Source organism: Ictidomys tridecemlineatus, chromosome 2, assembly GCF_052094955.1.
Source record: "Ictidomys tridecemlineatus isolate mIctTri1 chromosome 2, mIctTri1.hap1, whole genome shotgun sequence".
NCBI lineage: Eukaryota > Metazoa > Chordata > Mammalia > Rodentia > Sciuridae > Ictidomys > Ictidomys tridecemlineatus.
In genome coordinates, this window is record NC_135478.1 from 145,941,943 (window position 1) to 145,968,328 (window position 26,386).

A 26,386-nucleotide genomic window follows, 5' to 3' on the forward strand; every position below is an offset into this window, starting at 1 on the left:
GTTGAGCTGGAAGATTTCTAAGGTCCCTTTGGAGCAAGAATTCTAGAGTTCTTTGGGTGGAGCTGGGTCTCCTCCAACATTTTGGCAAATCACATCTACCATGAACCACTTTCTTATTCAGCACAAACCAAGAACAGAAAGGCTGCTTCTTTCAAACACAGCTCACCTTTTCTACTGGTGTGTGCTCTTCATTCATGACGTTCGTTTTTCTTGATTCATTTTTAGACCTGCTCAGCCTTCTGGACACCTTTTCTCTGAGTAGAGTGGCGTACCCGATGTGTTCGTAGATGGGATTTGTGGTCATCTTGGAAATGTATTCGGCAGCTTTTGTTTCTATGTACAGCGTTATCAGGCCATCTGTCACCAGGTCATGAATGGACTCGAACCTCTTCTCACCCACAAAGTGCTTCCCATCGTGGAAGAGCCGGTAGTTTAAGGTCTGGTTTCCAAACCTGCCCCAAGAGAACAAGGGATCACAGCAGTGAGAGCACAGCAACAGTGAGGAACAGGGACAACAGCCTCAGCACAGGCCTAAGCACTTGACATTTAATGATCTCAGAGACCCTTCCAGGTGGGGTTCAGTTTCTGTCCCTACTTGACAGCAGAGGTGACTGAGTCCTGAAAAGTTGGGGTTACTGGCTGGAGGTTTCTTTCATGTCTGGGGGTGAGGTGGAGGTTGGATTTAACCCCCCATAGTCATTTGGGGTCACTTTTCCTATAAGTCACACAGGCCATTAAGTCAGAGCATTCTCATCTGTAAAAGTCAAGGGTGGCACCTCATTTACAGATATCTTACCTATAAAATACTTTAATGGGAATTGGCAATTACCTCTGCAAGCAACAGCACCACCACTCACCCTGATGTTCACTTATTATTACATCTTTGACCACCACCAGCACAGCGCCCACAGTTAGTGCAGGAGAAGAGAGATACCAGAGGTGAGCTTAGAGTACAACCATTACTGGCATCCCAGCAACCTCACCTATGAGGTCCCCTGCCTTTATCCCTGGCTGTTCCCTAAGGACCTAATCCTTCATCTAACAGCTCCTGCTGGGTTCCCCACGGGGACTGCCAGCTCTTGCTGCTCAGGTGCCGGAAGATGGGAAAGTACATGGCATATCTAGAGCACCTTGATAGCTTTTGAAGTTCTCTTCACCATTACCTCACTTCAGATGTGTTCTAGACATGCCCAGTTTCGACTTGGATAGTTTCTTTCCAAGGCCACGATATTGAGGTGGTGCCCTGAATACACACCCATTTGTGGACTGGCCTGGGATGTATGTCTACTGCTCCTATTCCTTCTATGAGAAAGGTCTTGCAATCCCAAAGAGTTCAGAGTGAACTTATGGAAGACAATCTGATTCTGGAATTGGACACCTCCCCCAAACCTCACCAGGATTGTGGTGAGGATTAAATGGATAAAATATTTAATCAAGTTATGGAGAGGCAATAAATAAATATTGTCTTTCAATACTAATAATGTAAAAGGCTCAGGAGAACCCTGCTCTGCTGGTGTGTTGGCATGCAGTTTCGGGACTGCCTGATGATGACTTTTGGGGTCAAGGTGATCCCTGAGATAGCCCTGTGTACAAACAAGACCCAGCAGGTCTTTTCAGGCCTGCACATGGTTGGACAAGGGCTGCTGGGAACTGAGACCTTGCTCTGTCAACTAGCTCAATGTCTCAGGTAGAAGTAGCTGTAGGAACACTAATTTTCCAGATAATTCTCTAGGGTGCTCTGTGTCCATAAACAGAGGCCCTGTGTTCATACCTGATAACTCGATGACATCTGTAGCCAAGAAAATTTACACAAATTCCTTTGATATATCGCTGTTGCTTTGTAACAAAGTAAAAATAAAAAGTAAATGGTACAGAGGGAGTGACTGTCTATGGGAACTGAAATTCTGTTTGGGATAACCGAAAAATTCTGGAAATGGATGGTGGGGATGGTTGAACAACGTTGAGAAAGTACTTAATGCTACTGAAATGTCTTATAAAGAGTAAAAATGGTAAATGATCAATTCTATGTCATGCATATTTTACCAGAATTTTTAAAAATGGGAAAAGCATAAGTAAAACCACTTATGAAGCCATGTGAACAATGAGGGAAGCACAGCTCACCTTAGAGCCAACGTATAGCATCCTGGCTGCCGCTGGCTTTCTCGGAGGATGTAGGCACCCTCCACACCTCCGAGGAGCTCATCCGCCTGCTCCCGGGAGATGATTCCGTGAAACCTGGGGGAACAAGACCACCAAGTGCTAAGCAGAGACCCAGAGTTAAGCTAAAAAGGATGTGAAGGCCACCCAGAATCTACAACTCCCACTGGATGGAGAGGGGCGTGGCTAGTGCACATCTGGAAGACCCACTAGGACTCACTCCCCAGCCTGCTTCAAACAGGTAATAAGTATTCAAGGAGGCAAGCAAGGAAGGGCAGCCAGTCCACCTGGCTTTCTGCTATTGTCTTTGATCATAAGCTGAAACTAAAAGTTGAAACAAAAAGCCAGGTTAGAGCTCTCTTTTTAACCATGGGGAATAACAAAAGAGCAATTACCAATTTAGCTCTCAGCTCAAACACAGAGAACTATGTGTTATCCTGATTGCAAATGAACACTTATTGATTAGCAACCTGCTTGCTTCAGGTGCTGGGCATTGTTAATTCTAGAGGCTTATTTTCTGGAAAGATGTGCTGGCTATAATCAACATCCTTCCAGTCCTTTGGTCCTTTGCATTTTGAGAGTAAATTGCTTAGGGATGTGTTTGGAAAATATACCTTTTTTTATTTTTTTAAGGTAACATTTATCTTCTTTTTCTACCATTAAAAAAGTAATAAAAATGCATGTAGAAAATGTGGGTTATCCAGGAGGATTTGGGGCTTGGTCAATGACTGCGTGGACCTTGGAGGCTACTGTCTGAGAATAGACAGCAGTCAGGGAGGGAGGGAGTGAGGTGGGGGTTGACTCAGGCACCGGACCCTTTCCCTGCTGCCTTTAAGCAAAGAAGACCTGTTCACCCCTATTCCTTGGATGGAATAGGGATGGAATAGAGGAAAGTGGGCTGAGGTGAGGGGTAAGGACAAGGCCCAGGGACTCCAGGCTCCTGGGAGAGGGACCAACATCTCTTTCTAGGATTAGTCTTTCTCTAATCTTGGAGAATTGAGGAATAAATCAGAGAAGGAATTTTCCGAACCAAGAAAATCATCCTTACATTCTTGGAAGGGAGAGAGGGAAAGGGAAAGTCAGCTAGACACATTATGTTTCTACCCCCCCCCAGAAATGCAAAGATCAAGTAACAGGACAATGTAGTAGGACAGCATTTTTATTTTTATTTTTATTTTTTTGGTGGTGGTGCGGGGGATGCCTGCCACAGTATACATTTCCTAATTGCATCTATTCTTCCAAAGTAGACCTTCTAAGTTGACACCTTTGTCCTGGGGAGCAAGGCCAGAGGAGGGTAGGGCTCTAAGTTCCCAAAGTGGCTCTTATGTCTAATGCAGTGATAGCTTGGGGGAGAGGGGTTTCCTGGCTTCCTAAATCCTGCTTTTAAATCTCAAGAGTCAGAGCCTGGAGGTCTGGGAGCAGTGCTTTTCTGGACTGAGGATGAAAGTGCTGTGACATTAAGAGGGACCCACCTGCCCAAAAGGAGACCAATGTCCCTAGTCTTGAGGTGGGGAGAGGTGGAAGTTTTTACAGAGCCAGGCTCATGGGGGTGTAGGCAGATCCTGCACAATATGGATGGAAATGGAGCTGGCAGGTTAGATTATGGGAATCCCGGAGCAGAGGTGTTTGGGAGTTTTATTGTGAATGAGGCCATTGGACCCTGCAAAGCTGGTGGTGAAGCTGTCTGTGAGGCATGAACTGGGGCAAAGAGATCTGAGGGTGACCTCTTAGGTGAGAGAGACAGGGGATGGGAAGACAGAGGTGGGAGGAAGATGGGCAGGGACAGGTGGGGGACATTGGAAAGTTTCCTACAAAATAATCAGAAAGGTCAAAAAGCTGGTGTCAGAAGGTTTGAGGTTGGGAAGTCCAGGATGCACCTAAGGCAGGACAGAGGTGACCACAATAGAATGAGGCACACACAGAGTGGGGCACAGGGACCTGGCATCCTGCCCTGGGGGAGAAGGGCAGGAGAAGAGGGTCTGGAGTTGGCAGTTCATGTGAAAGCAGCTACATTTTAACTCCCCTGGATCGACAAGCTTAAGTGATCACCAGCAGCAGACGAACACTGTCAAGAACTGAGTTAAATCCAATCGTTCAAAAGGAGAAAATGACTGTGTTGTGTCCCTGAAGATCCACTCTGTGGCTCATTGTCCCCTTTATGCACGGTTTCAAAAAGCCCAAGTTTCTGCAATGTATGGACCTTGTACTATAGACCAGAAAGAAAGAGATGAAGGGAAAAGGGGAACAATTATTCTCTTTTGTCATGGGGCTCTGGGTGTTTTTCTACTGTCTATTTTCCTATTGTTTTTATTTTTCCAAAATATTAACGTATTGAATTTTTAAAAACAAAAGTAATACCTGTGCATAGTTGGAAAATTTAAACATTCAAATGTAGAAAGGCACAAATGTTGAAATGTACAAAAGAAATAAAATTTTTAACAGGACTGAAGCAAGGATTCTCTTTCCCTAAAAGTATCCATTGTTAAGAATTTCTTGTGATTCATTCACAAGAGATATGCACAGGCATTTCCTGAATACAACATCTATTAATTTCTGAGTGGAAGATAAGAGGAAAAAAAAAAACAAGCAAATAATCTGAAGGTTTTAGGTTAATTCTCCTCTAATACAAAATGTTTCTTTTTGTGGTTAAGGAAATGGTTCTTTGGTCTCCTCTCTTTATAGATTTTAATATACTTGGGGTTGAACATGTGAACGAAAGGGTTATTCAACCAAACTTTGACGCAAAAAAGAAAATGTCCAATTGAGTACCTTTTGGAATTCATGTGCAAAATTGGGCATGGTAGGGTTTCATTTTCTCCTTCTTAAAATTAATTGTTCTATTTTCAAGCAAAACACAAATCCCTATATTGAGAAAGATAGTCATGCTACAACGTAGACTGGACGTTAGGGACGTAGCGGTGGATGTGCGTTCCTGAGCAGGTATTTCGGGAGAGGCTGGACTAATTCCAAAAGCTTGGCAAAGAAAGTTCTAAAATGCAGCTGTGGCAATTAGGAAGGAACACTGGGCTGGGGTCACTAATAGGGTCATTAATCATGAAGATGAGGCTTTGATAGACGAGGAAAGAACAGGGGAAATGTCTTGGATGGGCTGCAAGAGCTTGGGAGGTGAACTTGAAAGAATCCTCACTGTATCACGCCTCCAGGTTGAACATGGGAAGAAAAGTAACCCGTGCATCGCTTCTCCCTCAACACCCTCTCCGTATTAGGTATTTTTATGGTCATGCATACTGGCTTTGCTTCTTCTACAAATTTGTTTGCATATTTGTTTCTGAGAAAGTGAAACAAGAGTTAGAATAAAAAAGGAAAAAAAAAGGGGGGGGGTAGAAAAATGATGGTGTTGTAGCAATCTGGTTAATAAATCCAAGTGGGGAGCAATCACTACTTTGGTTTTTACAAGCCTGCAGGGAAATGGGGTGCCTTTTCTGACCACTGCATTCATAAGGGACATGAAAGCAAAGAATTCAGCTGCACTGTATGGTCTTTGACACCCCAAATGTTTATATTGTATCCAGGTAGACAGTGAAATAAAACCCTAACAGAGAGCCTCAATTATGAAAAATGCTGCCTTACATTTCAAGTACTCGCCAGGCACTCGAAAGCTGCTTTTGTGGAGAGAATGGCAGCGTGAGACGCTTTCCCTCCCACCTTAATGGAAACCAAGTACCTGAGTGTTATAAAGAAGATTCAATACAAAGGAGTCTGATTGCATTTATTCTTATTATGAAACTCATGCACAATGGACATGTGATGAAGATCATATATTAGAGAATTTTTAATATTTAATATTTAAAAGACACATGAAGCGACTACTTATTAAATTATTAAAACAAAGAATAGTATGATACATACTCTCTTCCATAATATTTTGGTCTGTTTTCCACCTATATTAAAAAAGAAGAAAAATATTAATAATGTATTTGAATTCAAATCAGCTAGATAAAAATGCTATTCAAATAAACAGAATGGGAGTCCCAGAAGTAATTTTGTTACAGACTTTATTCCCCAAATCAGAAATCCACGAAGCTATGGAGTTAATCAACACATTCCACTATCTTGGGGTAGGAATGATCCAGATTTATTACATTTCTCTACTCATTAGGCTCATTTCCTTCCCAAACATAATCACCAATAAAAGAATTTTCAGAGGAAAGAGTGATGTTTTCTTAATATTAAGGAATTTATAAAGATATTATAAGGTTTCATCTTAACAGGCAAAACAAATATTTCTATCATGAATAAAACTTCACTTATTTCAATCTTCATCTAATTGTTTTATTATGCATTTATTAAAAAAAACAAGGAATTCACCTGGATTAAAAAGTAAAGAAGCTTAATTTGGTTTCTTTCCAAATAACATCAATATTCCAACATTCTCATTTTTTAAACAAATGGCTAATGAGCTGAAATTCCTTTGACACCAGAGGTACAGGATACAGAGGACAAGATTCACATCTTTAAAAATCTCAAACTTCCAGAAAGACTTTTTGACCACGGCTTTAGTCATGGGGTTATCATATTGAATTTTGACCCCCTATATGGGTAATCCCTGTTCATATGTACTTTCCTATGTTTATAGTGTTGGAGTTGGTGAAAAATTGACGTGAATTCTCATGTTTGGCTTTTGCTCTACTCTAACTCCAGGAACACTGGAAATGTAGTTGAAGCACATTAAGTTTTGGATTTTTATTGATGGTTGTACATATGACAGCAGGTTTATGTTTATTCATTGGAGTTGAGAATGGGCCTGGCAGCTATTTTGTCTACAGTTATTTCCAGTTACAATCAGATGGGCTGTTTTCTTAGCAGGACTCATGAATAGGCGCAGTGGTGATATTTCAAGTGCTGGGCAGTTTCCTGCTCTACCTCCATCCTCCAAAGGATGTAGAGGATCTGAGTAGGTGGCAGGATACCACAGACCAAGGAGAAGCAAAAAGGGGAGGTGAGGCTCTGAGGACCATGATTACAATTCTGCCTAGGACAATCCTAGCTGGCACTAAACTAATCATCTAGACACCTATGAATACGTGTTCACTCTTCTGTGCATTTTATACCTGAAAAACACTCAACCAAGAGGGGCATTCATAACTCCTAATCTTCAAGGTTTAAAGCCTGCTTCATGTCTTCGTGAAGGAAGATTTAAATAACACCATTAACAGAAGCACAAAGTGTGTGCAAAGGCACTGTATTATCTGATGGCCTTTCTGTAAATGATGTGTATAATTACTCTACATACTAGCAAGCTTTTTAATGTGAGTTGGACATTTGGTCATTTATATTATTCCACTGGCTTTCAAAGTTCTTTTTCATTTTTATGATATCATTGATATGTGATTGCAACATCCATGTGCCCCAGAAACATTTTTTTTTTTTTGGTACTGGGGATTGCACCTAGGGGTACTTTACCATTAGCTACAGCCCCAGCCCTTTTATATATTTTGTTTTGAAACAGGGTCTTTCTGAGTAGCTTAGGATCTTCCTAGGTTGCTGCGGCTGGCCTTGAACTTGAAATCCTCCTGGCTCAGCCTTGGGAGTTTCTGGGATTACAGGCATGCTCCACTACACCTGGCCACAGAAACAATTTAGAACTAGAAAACTGATAGAAGTGGACAATATATAATGAATGGCAAAATCTCTCTCCATTCTTGGAGAGGTAGTATTCCAAAATTTGAAATGATTCCCTCTATAGAAAGATAATTTTTTATTCCCATCTTCTTAGATAAGCCATAATACAAATTCCCCAAATCCAGAGGTAGCTCCCCACTCTGCTCCCTTCCTCTACCCTCTCATTTTTCCAAAAGGGAAGGAGTAATTAATCTAACTTCCCATAGACAGCATGGGACAGAGCCTACTGCTAACTCCTGACATGCAGGTAAGTGATTAGGAAATGTCGAATTTAATTGACTTTTAACAAGACAACAAATTACTTTCAGTTCTTTCATCAATCATAAAAATATACAGCACACTCTTTAAGTTCAGGGCTCTGTGCTCAGCCCTGTCACTGTTCCTGAAGTGACGACCTTGCAGATGCAGGGAGGACAGCTACAGGGAATGCAGGGTGTCCAGCATTTGCAGTCAAAAGGAGACACAAGGAGGAATCTAACACAGGTCCCCAAAGAGGGCAGTCAACAGTCATGGTGCCTCAAGGTCTTCCAAGTAAGATCCTGCCCAGAGGAGATTTTGATCCAATTGAAGGTCAAATCCTCTGTAAAAAAAAAATTACTATAATATAAAAGAAGAGCATCACGTGGCATGGAACAGGGTACAGGTGGAACAAGGCCAGAAAAGAGATCCCAAATATTGCTGAAGGCAAATATTACAATATTATGCTCCCTTTACCTGAAATTCAAATTTAACTAGGAAGCATGGTTTCTGTTCTGAATTTGGCAAGACCTACACAGGAAGAGAGCAGGAAGAGATGGAAGATGCGGACAGCGCTCTGACCACCTCTCCCACTGGTGGAAGTTGTTTTAACAGCAATCTGATTGGATCTCTTTTCACTTTGTTGTCTCTGCAGTCCTTATAGAAAATATAGTTCATATTAAAGACAGAGAAAAAGAATGGCCAGGATAAAAAAAATGAATAAACACTCCTTCCTTTTTCTAAATATTTTGCTCACAGGAATCTAAATATAGTCTCTCCTACACTGCACTGAGCTTTAAACCTGTCAAGTGTTTAATTTTTAAGTGCTATGACCCCCCAAATCATAGAACATCCACAATGAACTTCTGCATTCAGACCAAATCCACAGGGCTCTGAGCCACATCCCCACCCTTGTCTCTCAGAGCCAAGGGACCTGTCTGGAGAGACTGGCAACCTTGCACTCTGACCCAGTAGTGTTACAGAGACCCACCCGCTCACTCCAGGGGCCCACTCTGTATGGGATTCAGGGCCATCCTGTAAGACTTGATTTTTTTTTTTTTTTTAAAGAAAGAAGCTTAGCACTGAATTTCAGCTCCTGGGTGTGTAGGAGTCTTTTCAGTGAGGGTGAGAGACTCACCATGAGGACAGTGTGATAAGAAGAAGTAAGGCAACCTAGAATTCTTACATTCTCATTGAGAATCATGTTGGTTAAAATCCAGTGACTTGATACAAAATGAAGGACTACCTTAGGAAAGGACAGATTCAGGAAGGTGCAATAAACGTAGTGTATCATGACATAAATAAAGGCTGGTTCTGGAGCTTCCTGGCCCCTGTGACTATCCTATTACAGCAGCTGGAGCCACCTTGGTGAGCTAAGCCACTTCATAAGACTGATGGAGGTCAGCTCTGTCTGCCTGCTCTTGGAAATCAGTGAGCCAACTCCAAGGAGTGGGAGAAACTCACCTTTCTTAAGAAAAAGGGGAAAATTTGCAGACAAATTACTAGATCCTCTAATGCTGTCCTAAGATGATTTTTCTGGTTCACAGAGGACACCCCTCCTTAAGGAAGGCCAAGTCCAGCTGGGCACACTGGTGTACACCTGTAATCCCAGGGGCTCAGGAAACTAAGGCAGGAGGATTGTGAGTTCAAAGCCAGCCTCAGCAAAAGTGAGGCACTAAGCAAGTCAGTGAGACCCTGTCTCTAAATATAAATATCCACTTTTGGACTGGGGATGTAGCTCAGTGGTTGAGTGCCACTGAGTTCAATTCCTGGGACCAACCTCACACACACAAAAAAAAGTCCAAGTCCAGGTTTACTTGAGTGAGCAAAGACATGGAATGGATCCTTCTCAAGGCACAGGGCATCTGGTATACCGGATATGATCATGCAGAATGGAGGCTGACTTTTTTTTTTTCTTTTGGTACTGGGGATTGAACCCAGGGGCACTTTACCACTCCCAGCCTTTTTATTTTTTATTTTGAGACAGGGTCTTGCTAAGTTGCCGAGGCTGGCCTCAAACCTGCAATACTCCTGCCTCAGCCTCCGGAGTCCCTGGGATTACAGGCATGTGCCATTGTGCCCTCTCTTATCATGAGCCGTCCATGGGATGCATATGGGTCACCACACATGGAAGACTCATGGATAGAGATATCTGTTGTCTGGGAATGGCCAGTGGACAGTGCCTCTGGTTAATTGCCCAAGGACAATGTGAATCTCTTTTCCGATCTGCTGTGACCTACATAGCACCTGAGATGGGTGTCACCTGCTGAGATGTCAATCAACTTACTGACTGCAAGACAACACAAGCAAGACTCCACCCTTGAAACCTTCTCTCTGCCTTTGATGTCCCAATATAAATAAAGCAAGTGCTGGCTCCATTTTGCCAGGATATAGAAGCTCTGTCCATATGATCAGCTAGCCTTTCCTGCCCCCGCTTTCTGAAAATATTTTCTATGTCCTGTGGTTTTTTCATCATTCTATTTTTCCTACCTTTTATTCCATAGCCAGCCCACTCCACCAAGGGGAACCCTATTTCCGTCGCCTGTGCGGGATGCGGGCAAGACTCTCTGACTTATTCTTTTTAAAAATGTAACTGAGCATTTTATTCTAAAAAAGCATTATCTGCAGGAAACTAGTGCATCAAAGCAGGCAGTACATGCCTTATTGTCCCTGTTGGTTAAATCATGCTTGGAATTGCCTCAAATGCACTATTGCTTTTCTTGAATGTTCTTTCAGCTGCACTTCTCAAAGTTGACTGGTCATTCCAAACAGAAATTTTGGCATACTTGTTTAACACTGCAGATTCTTGGTCCCCACTTTGGGCCAGCTGAGCCTGCTGAGGGTGGGAATTGATGTGCTATTTAATTAGATCCCCCTACATGATTTCAAAGCATATAATAAAGTCAGAATTACTAATATAGAGAATATATATATTTGGTTTTTGAGAATGGGTTTGATAAAGGATGTTATTTCAGCAAACAGGCCTAAGTTATTCAGAGGCATTCCCATAAGTGGGATGAGTGATCACATTAGGAATTCATTTGAGACAAAAATAAGGCATGTTCACAAGATAAGATTTTCACTGTGACTTGTTCTGGAGGCATTTCCAAGAGCGATTCCTAATACTCTCTGAGCAATGGGAATTTGGTGGAAATAAAAGAAAGCTTTCCAACCTGACTGCCAGAAGGGTATCATGCTCAGGTATCACAGTCGACCTTCCATATCCTTGAGTTGTTCATCCCCAGATTCAACCAATTGAAATATTTGGGGGAAAAAAATTCCAGAAAGTTCCAAAAAGCAAAATGTGGATTTTCTGCATGCCAAGTGCTATGCTGAGTCCATGTGAATGAAGAGAGAAGTGGGCATAGTATTAGGTGCTATAAGTAACGTAGATATGATTTAAAGTGTTTGGGAGGCTGTCTGCAGATGATGTGCCAATTTTATGCCATTTTATATAAGGGGTTTGAGCATGTGGACTTTGATATCTGATGGGGGATCCTGGTACAATATAAAGTGTATGTTATAATAAGATCTACTTCATGACTTTATTGTCACATCTCAAATAAAGTTATTTGCCAACACCATGACTGCTTAGGATGATCTGGGTCCTGTCCAATCCTGTCCATACAGTCCACACGTATGTTCCACGCATGTGAATCCAACACAGATGTCCTGGCTTCCAGATCTGGCATCCCCGCCCCATGGTCCATCCTAGACCCAATGTGAACTGAATTAACTGCACTTCATATGTGTAGTCACCCCAATACATCCATCATTTTTCATATGTTCTTGTTTTAAGGTCCTGAATTCTCTTTCAGAAGGGCAGAGGGCATGATGGTTGAGGAGCAGGGTCTGGACTCAAACTGCCTAGTATTAACGCCCAATCCACCTGTCTTTAAGCAGGTGACTATTTTCTCTCTCCTTCTCTCAGTTCCCTCACCTTTAAAACAGGACTGTTAACAAAACTCATTGTGTTGTTGTAACAGTTAAGTAAGTGTAGCATGTTCTGCCACAGTGCCTGGCACACAGAGGTGTTCAATGAATACCAGCTTCTGGTATCCAGAAAAGATCCCCTTTGTGTCAAAGGAAGAGCCAGTGCCATTCTTCCCTGTGTTCTCAGAATTCCATTTACCTGTCTCCATTACAAAAACAGCACCTCACTGATTTTTAAATATATGATTGCCCGTTTCTTCTCTAACTACTCTGTAAGGTTTCTGTTTTGTTTTTGAGAATAGGTCTCTGTGTTGCCCAGACTGACCTTGTTCTCTTGGGCTCAAGTGATCCTCCTGCTTCAGCCTCCTGAATGGTCAGAACTACAGACACTCACCACTGCGCCCACTTTCTGTGAGTTTTCTGAGACATCAGTTTTGTTTTGCATCATCGTTATGTTCTCAGGATGTCTCCTATGTCTGGCCCAGAGTGTGCAGAGGCAGACTCATTATCTCAACCTAACACATTCCTACAAAATGTTTTGGGCAGCCGAGTTTCAAACAATAGCCCTATATTCCATGACTTTACAGAGAAAAAAAAAATAACCATTTTCGAGCATCCCCAAATCAATTTTATAAATATCACTAAAATGCCATAAATAACTATCCAACCATATAGATTTTTGCATGGTATAAAATATTTAAAGACGGGTTACTTAATTATTTAATACTTAGTGGAGTAATGAGTATGTATGCTTATGTTCAGTGTGCAGCAGAATAGAAGGGAATTTCATTATCCTTCGGCACAGAGGGTATACTATAATAAAAGTAAACAATGAAATAATATGGCCCAAGATTAGAAAGTTATTCTCTAATTGGACCTGAGTTGGGAGTGCCCTCAGGTGCCTGGTCTAAACAAATGCTGGGGGACTCATGCCTCAGGGGAAAGGTAAAGAAATTGTGTAGTATGTTTAAACTCAAGGCCAATTAGAGGACACTGAGCCACAAAAGAAGCCCACCCTCACAGTCCCCTGCCCTGCTGCTCAAAGTGTGACCTGGGGACCAGCTGCATTGACATCACCATGGAGCTTGAATCTGCACATCAAAGGGGCATCACATGCACATTAAAATCTGAGAAGCTGCCATGAGTTCTCACACATGAGAACTTGGTATAGCAGTCTTTTAACTTGGATAGGATTTTTTGGCTAGAACTTTTAGTCATTATAGCAAATATTCAGATAGTGAGTGTTCAGAGAACAAAGAATGTTGGTGCTCATTAAAAGTTTGCAGAATGAGGCAAAGAATGTGGATGCAGGTCCTTGCTCAGCGTCAATCCAACTGCTATGTGACCCTGGGTAGGTTATTAAACTTCTTTGCATATCATTTTCCTCAATTTTAAAATGTGCTATTTTAATAAGGCTGTTTCAGAGATTAGACGAGATATTGCCTGTAAAAAACTCTGAGACTTGGAACACTGTGGTAATAGTTCCACATTGATTGAGTGGCTACTCTGTGCCAAGAACTGTCCTGAGGGTTTCAGGTATATTATCTCTCTTAAGTCTCCAAATAACCCCATGAGGTAAGTGAGGGCTGTTATTTTTACACAGAATCACTAAATAGCTAGCTAGAGGCCACAGAGGTAGTAAGTGGCTGGGCCCAGCCAGACAGGATACCCTTAACTACAGGGCTACATTGCTTCTCCAGTAGACACTAATCAATGTTGAGCTATTACTCAAAATCCACAATTTAGCTAAATATTTGATTATCTGAATGATTTTTAACTTCTCTTTACCAGGGTAGAACACCTTAAAATCTCTTTCAAAAGATCTGAATTCCATCAATACATTAGCTGAGGACAGGGTTGGGATATAGCTCAGGGGTAGAGTGCTTGCCTAGCATGTGTGAGGCCTGGTTATGATCCTTAGTACCATCACAGCGCATGCACACACACACACACACACACACACACACACACACGTGTGTGTGTGTGTGTGTGTGCGCGCGCGTTAGTAACTGAGAACTTTGAATTAATTTTACAATTGATACTTCTTTGAATCAATTTTACAATTGATACTTCTTCTGGATTTTTGATGGGCTCCCTTCATGCCGGCGAAAAAACTAAAGATGTTATAGCTCATTGCTTACAAAATTTTGCCACTGTGGGCATTCCAAAACAGTTAAAAACAGATAATGCCCCTGGTTATACGTCTACTTCTTTTAAACAATTTTGCTCATCATTTGGCATTACTCATATAACAGGAATCCCATACAATCCACAGGGTCAAGGCATAGTTGAAAGAGCTCATCAAACTATTAAAATGTACTTATTAAAGCAAAAAGATGGAATTGGGAAGGGGTATATATTCCCCAAAGATAAACTTAAAATAACGCTTTTTACTCTAAACTTTTTAAATTTGGATTCATCAGGACTTAGTGCTGCAGAAAGGCATATGTGTCCAAAAAATGTACATAAGCCCAAGGTACTTTGGAAAGATATTCTAACAGGACAATGGAAAGGTCCTGACCCAGTAATTGTCTGGAATCGGGGGTCTGTTTGTGTGTTTCCACAGGAAGAACAGCAGCCGATTTGGATTCCAGAGAGATTAACCAAGGTTCTGACCCAGAACAGCAGCCGATTTGGATTTCAGAGAGATTAACCAAGGTTCTGACCCAGTGATTGTCTGGAGTCGGGGGCCTGTTTGTGTGTTTCCACAGGGAGAACAGCAGCTGATTTGGATTCCGGAGAGATTAACTAAAATCCTGACCCAGTGATTGTCTGGAGTCGGGGGTCTGTTTTTGTGTTTCCACAGAGAACAGCAGCCGATTTGGATTCCAGAGAGATTAACTAAAGCGATTTCTACAGACCAAAAAGAAGATGATTTAGCTCAAATCCATAATAGCTGATATCCAAAACTCCAATTTGGCTATCCTTACATCTGCGACAGAACCAGGATGCTTTTTTCAATATCTATTTTATTATTGCCCTTTCCCATATCATGAAGTTCTATTTTATTTTTTTGAGCTCATACAGACCTAGGTTAATGTTTTGCTGATCAGTTCTATTTTTTTTTTTTTGACTATAGAGTTTTTAAACATTGCAATAGAGATTTTACCTGTAAAAAGTTATAAGGCCTCTACTATTGTGTTATGTGTTGTATGTATTATATTATGTGTGCACACTTGTGTTTTGTGTTATATGTTTGAATGTACGTATGTCCAATGTACATATTTCTATATATCATATATGATGAGCGCTCATGAAAAGATGGATCCAAATATTTTTTTTTTATTCACGTGATTTAAATGGTTTAATTTAAATTGGGTAAATAACTGTTAAGAATTGTTTTAATATGTAAACAAAAAAGGAGGTTAACAGATCTGTTTGTTTACTCTCACCTTTAGTTTTCATTATATTTAATAATTCTCTTCACTATAATATAAATTGTTAAGAAAATTGTTTTCTTTTAAGAAAATTGTTTTCTTTTAGTGCCTTCTGGAATGTTACCTAATTTTTTCTTTAGCCATTATTGCCAGAATTTCTATCTTCATCCCAGTGCCGATGAAGATAATATAAATTGTTAAGAAAATTGTTTTCTTTTAGTGTCTTCTGGAATGTTACCTAATTTTTTCTTTAGTCATTATTGCCAGAATTCCTATCTTCATCCCTGTGCCGGTGAAGACAAAGATAAAACTAATCTACAGTTTCTGCAATAGCCATCACTGAACTGCTTACAGAACTTACACTGAACTGCTTACAGAACCGTCAATTGACTTGGTATATCTTCCTCCCTTCTGCTTGTCATGATCATTCAGCTAAAATTTGGGGGTCAACAGAGGTGAGGCAAAGAACCTCACCCCCCCCCCCCCCCCGCTGAGACCTCTCCACAGGTGTGGCTGTACTGGACCGGTAGTCAATGACGGGTAAGATCCAATTACAATGGTACCAACCTAAGACAGGAGGCTGACGCCCTGAGGTCAGCTCATCCGAAGACGGGTAAGGACCATATGTATTGGACAACCTAAGGCAGGCACGGTCCATAAGCCACATGCTTGTTGTTTAAACAGAGAGGGGGAGATGTTGAGAGCCACAGCCAAAGGGGCCCCAGCAAACTTCCAGCTGCCAGCAAGCTTCAGACTGCCCCAGCAACATCTAGCTGATTGGCTCCTCTGCGGTGATGTTCATTGGGCTGTTTCCCTGCCCTTCAGACTGCCAGCTGATGATTGGCTCACAGCTGCCCCAGCAACATCTAGCTGATTGGCTCCTCCACGGAGCTGCTCATTGGGTGACTTCTTTGGCTCTGCCCACGCAACCCAGCCAATCGGCCTCAAGAGGAGGAGGATTGTGGGAGGAAAAGGCTGGTGTGGGGGAGAGAGGCTTGTGGAAGCCGGTGGTGGCAGTTGGGCTCTGAGGGTTTTTCCCTGGAGCTGTTTTGTTTGGCGTTTGTAGTTCTAAAAATAAAGTTAGTTTGCCTGGAAGTAGTGGTATTTATGGGTCTCTTAAATATTTCTCTCTGCTTTAGAATTATATATATTCCCAAACTACCTGTTTATTTCCCAATGCATTCTTCTAATTTTAAGGAAGAATTCCCAGCATTTGTAAAGCTTGAAAGAACAGTCGAGTGACAGCTGCATAGTGAGAGCCAGGATGTATAATCCTTAAATGAGTTTTCTTTATAGTCAGATTATCATTGCCTAGATAAACACCAGTTCTTTCACAGGAAACACAAAGGCATTTAGAGAATATTGTGAGTCCTCTGTAAACAAGGTTTCCAATTATTGAAAAAAAACCAAAGCTTTTATAATCCCTTAGCAGCTGGTATATGTTAAGTTTTTACTTAACAGAAATAATTTTAAAAAACCAATTTAGCAACCTTTTACACTGGGTAGCTAGACTGCTGGATTCTCAGAGATAAAGATCGACTCAGGGAGAGCAGGCTTTTGATAGGGGGACTTGTACTGGTGGTATTGGGGCAATTTCATCCACAAAAACTAAATATGGATAATTCCTTTCTAATTAGAAATCAAAGATCTCTGCTGAAAAAAAGAGAAAGAAAATGCAAGTACTAAAATTTACATTTTTGGAGTCAAAGTGCATTAATGAAAACTGAGCAAACATCAAATATTTCCATTTCTTTCCATTTGGAATCTAGAGGCTTACTTTTCTTCCTGGCATTACTTGAACATGACAGAGTATAGATGAGTACATTTCTTCCCATTTTGATAAGAATATATTATATAATCAACCATTCAGTCTTTCTGTAATAAACCTTAAAAGTTCATCAATGGCTTTGCTGAGTTCTGTAAGTACACACAAGTCATGGTTTAATAATATGATCTAAATGGCCCGTTAGCAGGTAAATGAACCCACATGTATCAAGTGAGGCCAAAGCAGTTCTTACTCTTTCAGTTTGTTCTCTGCCTTCAAGTTTTCTTCTAGGAATTTGATTTAAAAATCAGTGATAACATTAGAATAAACAGACAAGACCTTTCTTTAGACCCGTAGAGCTCAAATAAGTGATTTTGCCTCACCCCCACCCCAGGAGACATTTGGCAAAGGCTAAAGACAGCTTTGATTTTCAGGACTGGGGGGAGGATGTACAACTGGTCTGAGATGTTAATAAACATCCTACAATACACAGGACAGTTCTCCAAAACAAAGAACTATCCACCCCAAATGGTAATAGTGAGAAAATGCTGTTTTGAAATAAAATAACTTTGAACTTTGAGTGTTCCCAAGGAAGGTCACTTAAAAAAGATCGTAAACCAAAATGCAAATACACAACAAATATTTTAAATGCATCAGGTAAAACAGAGTAAAAAGAAGGAGGTAACAGGAACTATTTACTTTTGATAATCTGGAAATTTTTAAAAGGTATTTTAAAAGAGCAGACAGTACTGGTGAAATACCTCCAATTAATCCAGAAAGCAGCTCAGATGAATATAAAATGGAACAGACTAAAATGTCAACAGGATTTACAAGGGAGTCCACTCCCTACTTGGAAGAATTTGAACAATTTAAACTACATGAAAACACTAAAGAAAAAAAATGTAAGTTATTTCTTGGGAGTGAGCAGCTAGGCTATGTACACACACAGTGAGCCAGTTCCTTGCAGCTCTAGGCTTGCTGCTCTGAAACTCTGCCCTGACCACTGGGCTGGAAGCAACCTCCACCACTCACAGTGTCCCCAGGCACAGAAGACACCCTTGGACAAATAGGTGAAGAGTTATCTGAATGTTGAACCAGCATGGACCTCAGGGAAGTCCTGATTTCCTAGATTTCATTTGATAAGTCACTGTACAAAATAAGCATTGTAAAAGAGGAAGATTAAATGTGCCCCAAAGACAGTTTTGGAAAGCAATGGAAGGGCAGCTGTAACCACACACACACTCATACAAATTCACCTGCCTCTCCCATTGAGTCTTGGTCCTGGTTCTTCTTCTGAATAGATCTACAGACCCTAACTCAGAACTCCCCTGAGGGCAGGGCTGGGAGAAGCAGAGGCAGAGCCAACTCTGAACAAGTTCCCTCCACGTGGAGTGGGTGCTTCCATTCTCCCAACAAGCAGGTCATATAATTACTGTCGTCCCCATTTGCAGGTAAGCAGAGGAAGGCCTATATGGCAACCTTGACTGAAAGATCACACAAAGTTGGGGAGATGAGATCTAAGCCAAGATCTGAGTAATGTTGATGCCAAAGCCCATAATCTCACACACCAAGAGGAAGGGAAGTTGTCCAAAGATAAGAAAGAATATATGCTGCTGTCATTGCTGGTTGATCTTCAAATGGTTAAAAGGCCCAAACAAGGCCACTTTGGGAATCTGGGTAGGTTGGCCCAGGAAAATCTGTCTATCATTTCTGGTGGCTCAACCTCCTTTACTCAGCCCTGTGAACGCACCACCCAGGGCATCATCTGCCCAGTGCCTAAACCAGACATTGTCATCCAGATCCTTCCATTGTCCTATAACCATTTTGGTCTGTCAACTAAGTCTTTCTATCATATGTATTCCTTAATTGCTCTTGAAATGGTTTCTTTCTGTCCATGCTCATGCACTGTCTGTTCTCCTGGCCCTTTGAAATAGTCTTTCTACTGGTCTCTGGTCAGTGCTTACTTTATCCTCCCATCTGTTTTCCAGTATGAAGTCAGAGAAGGCAAGTCTCATCACATCACTCTCTGCTCACCATTCTTCACTGGTTCCCCATTGCCAGATGGTCAAACCTACACAACTCCGTGGGACGCCCCCCAGACCACCCTACTTCAAGATGGCAAGATCCTCTCTATGGCATACCTCATCCCTCTTTCTCTGGCTTACTCTGTTGGCATGACATTTATCACCTTACTTGTGTGTTCTGATGGGTCATTGTATGGGTCAACTTGGTCAGGCCATGGGACGCCCAGATGTCTGATTAAACACTTTTTCTGGTGGTGTCTGTGAGTGTGGAGGTAAACATTTGACTTGGGGAGACTGAGAAAAGCAGATGAGCCAATCCGATGTGGGTGAACATCACATAATCTGCTGAGGGCCTGAATACAACAAAAAGGCCCATGCGGGATGGCTTTGCTCTGCTCCTGGGTGACCCCTTGAGCTGGAGCATCATTCTGTCCTGCCCGTGCTGCACCTGATTCTCAAGTCTTCTGACCCAGCCTAGACTCAACACCATTGGCCCTCCAACTATTAGGCATTCCTTCACACTGCACCACGAGTTTTCCTTCACATGTAGCTTGCAGATGGCATATTGTGAGACTTCTTAGTCTCCACAATCATGGGGGTCAAAACCTAATAATAAATTTCCACTTACTAGATCTGTCTCTGGAGAACCCGAATGTGTATGTGTTTTTGTGCCAATCTCTTCCAATCAAATGGAGATGACACAAAGGGCAGGGATTTTGTATTCTGTGTACTGCTGCTTCTCTAGAGTCTATAATGGTACTGGCATTTAGTAGGTGCTCAGTATATATATATAGATTTAATGGATACAGGGATGATGTACAAGTCTTTCTAGGAGGGCCCTTACTTGCGAATCCAGAACATGTCTCCACTGGCACATGTGCTCTGGCCTATCACATCCTCACTCCCCAATTCTTGATGTTCCTGATTCAAAACTCCTTCTAGTTTCTGAAACATGTCCTTGTGACTCATGTGTAGGCCATTGTTTGACAGGCTCCTTCCTCTGTCTGGAATTCTAATACTCATTCCCTAATCTCTCTATGCCTTAATCTGATAGCATCTTGGAGGATTTTAAAGATAAGAGCTCAAATGCTGCCATCTTGGGGACCCTTCTCCTGGCTGTCTCGAGACAGGTATGTTTCCTGTTCTCCCTCTGAATTTTATAACAGGCTGTTAGGTCCTCAACATTTTACTGAGATTGGGATTGTTGGCCTTTATGAGATCTAGATGTGAGCTCTTGAGAGAAAGTCTCTTGGGTTTTTTTATTTTAAAATTTTATTTTCCTCTCTGTTGCCCCAAATCCAGACACATATCCTTCACAGAGTTCAGATTCATGGAACTAACAGATTTATTCAAAGACAAGTTTGCTTAATGCCCCTAAACTCCCTTTCTGGGGAACACTGAAATTTCAAAAGTGGTATCCATGCAAGATTGTCAGTAGCTATAGCTAAATCCTTGGTGCTTTATGCTTCTGTGGCTTAGAACAAAACTTGCTCCCTTCCCACTTTCTGAATTTGCAAAGTGAAGACTCAAGAACATGGAAAGTGACCATGACTTGCTGTTAGTGGGCCAAAAGTCCAGGTGCCATACATTCTGTAGACAAACGGGTGAATATGTGAACCAACATAAGTCATTCAGTTACTGTGCCCCCGAAATTTGCAACTTGAATGGAAGCCACTAAGGGAAGGTGTTAGGAGTTCACATGCATGAAGAGCCTATCAGAAACAGTTGTCACTAGGTACCAGCCATTGTTCTAAGTATTTTCTTTTCTTATATTAACCCATGCCATCCTTATGACTACCCAGTGGGTAACATCTATTGTACTCATTTTTCTAAAAGACGAATTAAGGCAGATAGAAACTGAAAGCAGAGGTAGGCTCGATTACCTGGCACCCTAACTATCAGGCTGTATTGACCTGAGGTGCTTTAGTTCTGCACCGGGGATCCCTGGAGATGTGCTATTTCACACCCTTCTCAGAGCCCTTAGATCAGCTTTTCTTTCCATGCAGGGAATTTCCTCATATCCTTCTATCCACCCTCCATCTTCTCTCACCCTTTATTCTTCCGGAGGCAGGGGTGTGCTTCAAAATCATTTCTGTTGCTCACAGTAGAACCCCAAGGGATAATCCCATTAAATCTAAATCCCAGAGCTGGAGCCACAGTGTCTGTAGGTTTGCTAAGTTCTACAGGTGGATTCTGACTTGCAACCAGGACGAGAAAAAATGATGTTGAATGGCAGTTCCAGAACCTTGAGAGAATGAACGCCTTCCTGGACACCTTTTTAGGACCTCTACCTGGATTCTGGTTCACCCTCACAGTAGGCTTCTAGGAACACCAAGAGCCCAGCCATATGGATAGCTCTCACTGCTCCAGCACACTTCCCACCAGCTCCTCTGGACCTTCAATCCCTTGCTACATCTTCCCTGCCACTTACATTCCTTGGAGCCACGTGTTGGCTCCCAGAACACACCATCAGCCCTGCTTGTTCGTACAACCCAATTAGGCACACTGTTCTGGCTCTGACCTGGCACCTCTTCTTGGCTGGAGCTTTGTCCTCATCCTTTGACATCCCAAAGCTAGAGCTCCAAGTGAGCTTGCTGATTCCTCCAACCATGCCAAATCCCAGGGAGGCCATATGACCAGGCTGGGCTGGCTGGCTGGCTTCCCACCAGAGCAGGGGATTCAAAACTGACTCGATGGCCTGCCTATGCTTTGGATATTTCCCACAAACAGGTATCTTATTTTAAAATAAGAAATCCTGTAAAGGGGAATCAAAACCCATGATTTAATCATGGGCAGAAATTTTACCCTAATATCTAACCTCATATACTTTTTTTTTTTTTTGCCTTCTTCTCCTGAGTCTTCAGCACAAGTGAGAATCTGAGACCATTCCCCAGGGAATAAAGATTCCATTATTAGAATCCATCTCCATGCCACCTGATTGCCTGTTCTTCCTCAAACTAAATAATCCTTGTTCTTTTAACCTTTTCTAATAGGCCCCACTTTCCAATCCTTAATTCATCTTCATTATTCTCCTCAGAACGCTCTTTAAATTCTCCACATACCTCTTAAACTCAGAGAGCTTGAAGTACCCAATAGAATCGAATCAAATCAAGGGATGACTAACACTGCTGCTCAATTTCTAGAGGGGGAAGATTGGGAGAGCACAGTCATTTAATTCCTCTCTTCTGTTAGCAAATTCTTTCCTTCAAGGTTTCATGGTATTCAGGGTATGTGTACTATGCACACTTTGGAAAAGGCAAAGAATACCTGTCATTCTTCTTCTCCTAGAAGCTTTATATCTTTTGCTTCCTACAAATGTAAGCATATGACTATGTTTGAACTACTGGATAAAATTAATATACCTAAAGAAAGAAAAAGGAGGGCAGAATCTGGTGAATGGTAGAAATGAAAGATTTGCTTAGTGAAGTGTTCATCTTTGGGGCACAGAAGCCTTTTTAGAGAGGTTCCCTCTTCAATCACCTTCCCGTAGTGAAATTATAATACTAGAGATAGATCCATTGTGTATCTCTCCATGTTCTGTATGCACATTTGTGCTTTAAGTATTAAAAGAGTAAGATTTTTTTTTTCTCATATGCCCTCCCAAGATTGGTTCCTCCTCTTGGGCATGATACTGGTCCTGTGAGCTCTCCAAGGCCTTCACATGCTTTGCATATAATATACTCTTCCCCCAGGAAGGTGGGCTGCGTGTTTTGTGTCCTTATCACAGAAGCAAGAGCTTCAGCTCTGGATGGCTAACACACTTGCTCTCATAGCTCACCAGGGCCTGCAGCAGATTCAGGTTTGAAACCCAGCCCCTGATCTCAGGTTCACCAGTCATTTCTATATATCATAAGGAAGTCATAAAACCCCAAAGCCTATCCTCTAGTATTTTAATTAAGTACCTAATTTAGCATTTATGAAACAGGCACTCCCCCAAAATAATTCCTCCTATGATAATAATAAGAGAATGAAAATGCTTTAATCATGTTTGTCCTTGCTTCCAACCTTCTGTTTCCTGATAAATTTCTATTCCATATTACTGGTTCCTGAGCAGGGTGTATGGTATTTCCGGCAGTTCTGAAACCCAGAAGCTCCCCTGCTGTTTAGGGCTGTGCATGCAAGAGAATATTTTTGTTCTTGGGTCAGAGTACACGTGGCCCTTGCTCTTCTTGCATGAAGAATTTTTTTCTTCTTAATATTTTAGTATGAAAATTTTCAGACATTTGATAGGACATATGAAGAGATGGAAAGATCTTTTCAGCAAGCACTCATATATACACCACCTAAAACCTATACTGTTTTATGGCATATGTATTTTTTTGTCCCTTTTTCACCCATCAGTCCAAATTTTTAGAAATGTATTGAAGTTCCCGACATAGCATGTTTCCCTCTAAATACTTCAACATGACAATCATTAGTTAGAATTCAGTGACATGTAGACTCCTAATATGAAGGTAACACCCGCTTAATTTTTGAAATTAAATAAATTGAGTGCAGATTACCTGTTCAGGTGTGGTTACCCAAATAACAATTCCACACACCCCCTCCCACTCCCTGCTTATGGGGTTATGCCACCTTTTGTAGCAGGCTGCCATTTCTTGGCAAGGGAGCAGATGACCATGAGAGATCACATGAAAGAACACATGCTTCTTGTGACCATCTTGGCCTCTTCCGCCAATTTATTTGTGCTAAATATAAAGGCCAAGCTGCTTCTTTAAAAGGCTTGGAATAAGCTGGGTGTGATGAGCATGTCTATAATCTCAGGGGCTTGGGAGGCTGAGATAGGAGGATAGTGAGTTTAAAGCCAGCCTCAGCAACTAAGTGAGGCCCTCAGCAACTCAAGAGACCCTGTCCTTAAATAAAATACAAAATAGGGCTGGGGATGTGGCTCGATGGTTAAGCATCTCTGAGTTCAAAACCTAGTAACAACAACAACAAAAAGGCTTGGAATAAAATTCTCCCTTAATTATAGATCTGACATTTTCTTTTTTCAGTAACATTATATAGCATTTGGGAGATGGTGGAAATTAAAGACCAATATATAAATGCTGGCCACCTTCTTAGCACTCTATATGTAGTAACTCATTCTTTATTGTTACTTTTTTGGTGCAAGATTAGTGATCAGCATACTGTTTCTCAAGAGGGCTAGTTAGTAAATAGGTTAGGCTTTAAGGGCCACAGAGTCTCTCTTTCAAGAGCTCAAGTGTGCCATAGTAGCATGAAGACGACCATAAACAATATAGAAAAGAAATGAGGATTGCTGGAACCCGTAAAACTTTATTACAAAGTCAGCAGACTGAAGTTTGCCCATGTCTCCTCTAGACAAATTAAGAATCCATTTTGAGAATCCATTCTCAAAAATCAGTTTTAGAACATCATACAGTTATCTCATAACACAGAGTTTGCCAATACCTCCAATACCTCTTTTAATTCACTGGTGTGTCAAAACATATTTGTGTGCATGCCTCTTCATTTTCTGTACTATACGGAAAGAATTATTATTTTTTAAGCTGTCTTATAGCAATGCCAACCAAAAAAAAAATCACCATTCACTTGGGCAGAAAATGGTTGAATTCTATTTTTAAACAATGAGAAAAGTGAAACACAACAGAGTCTGCATCCTTGAATTGAAAGGTGTTGACGAGACAGCGTTAAGCGTGATCTTTGAGAAGCCATGGAACAGAGAACTACCACAGAGCCAAGAGACACCCCGAGAAGTGTAATTACAGACGTGGTAGAAGTACCCAGGGAGATATAGGAACAATTCATCACACAATCGATGTGTAATTACCTAGAAGGACACAAGGTGCTGGCTGGCAACCAACATGCCTTTGTTGGGCTGTGCCAAGGCTATTTAATTTCCTTCCATAGGAGATAGGGAGATGACACTGGCCATGTAAATAAGGAGGAAGAAAGAGATACCATCGCTAAAGCAAAGCTTGCTATTCTGTCCAACAAGACAGAGAGAGATGCTGTACTTAGAGCTGATGGCAAGTGTGGGTGATCTATTAAAGGACACAGCTGAAGGTGATTAGGTGATTGATTACCAATGGCTCAGTCAGTGTCCACCTGGAGGTGACAGGGGAGTGATAGACTGAGGCCAAGAGGCAGGGCAAAAAGAGCACCAGCTCTGGACTGGCTTTTATTAGCAAATTTGTCACCTGGACTGAGAGATGCTCATTAAGCACACAGATGATTGGCTGAGAAAAAGGACCTAGTGCTTTGGAGAAAAGAAATGGGATTCAAAGTATTCCTGACATAACGATAATGAAATCATTATCTTTGTGAATGCAATGATCCACTCAAAGCAGGAGGAAATCTAGCAAGGATGATTCATGCATAGTCATTGGATAAGTTAACTATTTAAAACATCCAAAAAGCTGAATTCATTATAGTACACACTGAATATGAATGATCATGAGTATGAATCATCTTAATAGAGCTAAGTCTGCGTAGTGTTGTTAGAAGGGAATACAGACATAACATTGATGGTACAATAGCAGAAAACAGGTGGGCGGGGGCAAAGGGAGGAGATCAAGCTAAGTTAAGCCGTGACCAGACCCAAACAAGGATTCATATTTGGTTTGCAGCATAAGAGAGTATGGGAAAGTAAGATACAGAAAAGAGGGAAAATGTTTTTAAAGGGCAGAAAATAACATCTAGGAGGAAGTGTATCTAGAAGAAACAAAGAAGGCTATGGGATGACCTGAGTCTACTTTGAAATTCATGAAAAGTCTCACACAGTGCTGGTCCACCAGTATTAGGAGGGAAAAATCATCTTGATTCTTATATCCTTAGCTTAGGACAAAGGGAAGCATATGAAATAGCGGAGAGAAGTGAGAATAGTTGCTGGAACAATGCTCCCTGCACTTGAATGAGCAGCAGGATCCCCGCAGAGCTTGTTAAAGCACAGGTTGCAGGGCCTGGGGGCCAGTATTTCTGATTCAGCTGGTCAGGGTGGGCCAGGTGACAGCCTTGCAGCTGGTCCTGGGACCACACTTTGAGAAGCACTAGGTTAGAAGCCAGTGTCCTGGATGTGGACCATCTGGATTGAAATCTGGCCTTTGCCTCTCTCAGGCTGCTCGTCTCTTTCCCCCAGTGTGCAGTGAGAGGGAGAACAGTCCCCGTGGGATTGCTGCAGGGGCTGATGTGTAAATCGGTTAACGTGGAGCACAGTAAGTACTGCATACACATTAGCTCTTTTTACTAGGAAAAGACTGACAATAAGCAAATAGTCAGACAGACAAGCA

General features: G+C 41.6%; 1 protein-coding gene across 2 annotated transcripts in view; it reads right to left on the reverse strand.

Moving 5' to 3' along the window:
- Chn2 (chimerin 2) overlaps positions 1 to 26,386 on the reverse strand; it is a 296,829-nt gene that overhangs the window by 103,566 nt on the left and 166,877 nt on the right. For both annotated transcript variants that reach the window (XM_078039919.1, XM_005319154.4), the window contains 3 exons: positions 6,028 to 6,059; positions 2,122 to 2,235; positions 167 to 452 (listed from right to left, as the gene is read on the reverse strand). In XM_078039919.1, the coding sequence (XP_077896045.1) occupies positions 167 to 452; positions 2,122 to 2,235; positions 6,028 to 6,059 (432 nt within the window). The remainder of the gene's footprint in view (positions 1 to 166; positions 453 to 2,121; positions 2,236 to 6,027; positions 6,060 to 26,386) is intronic.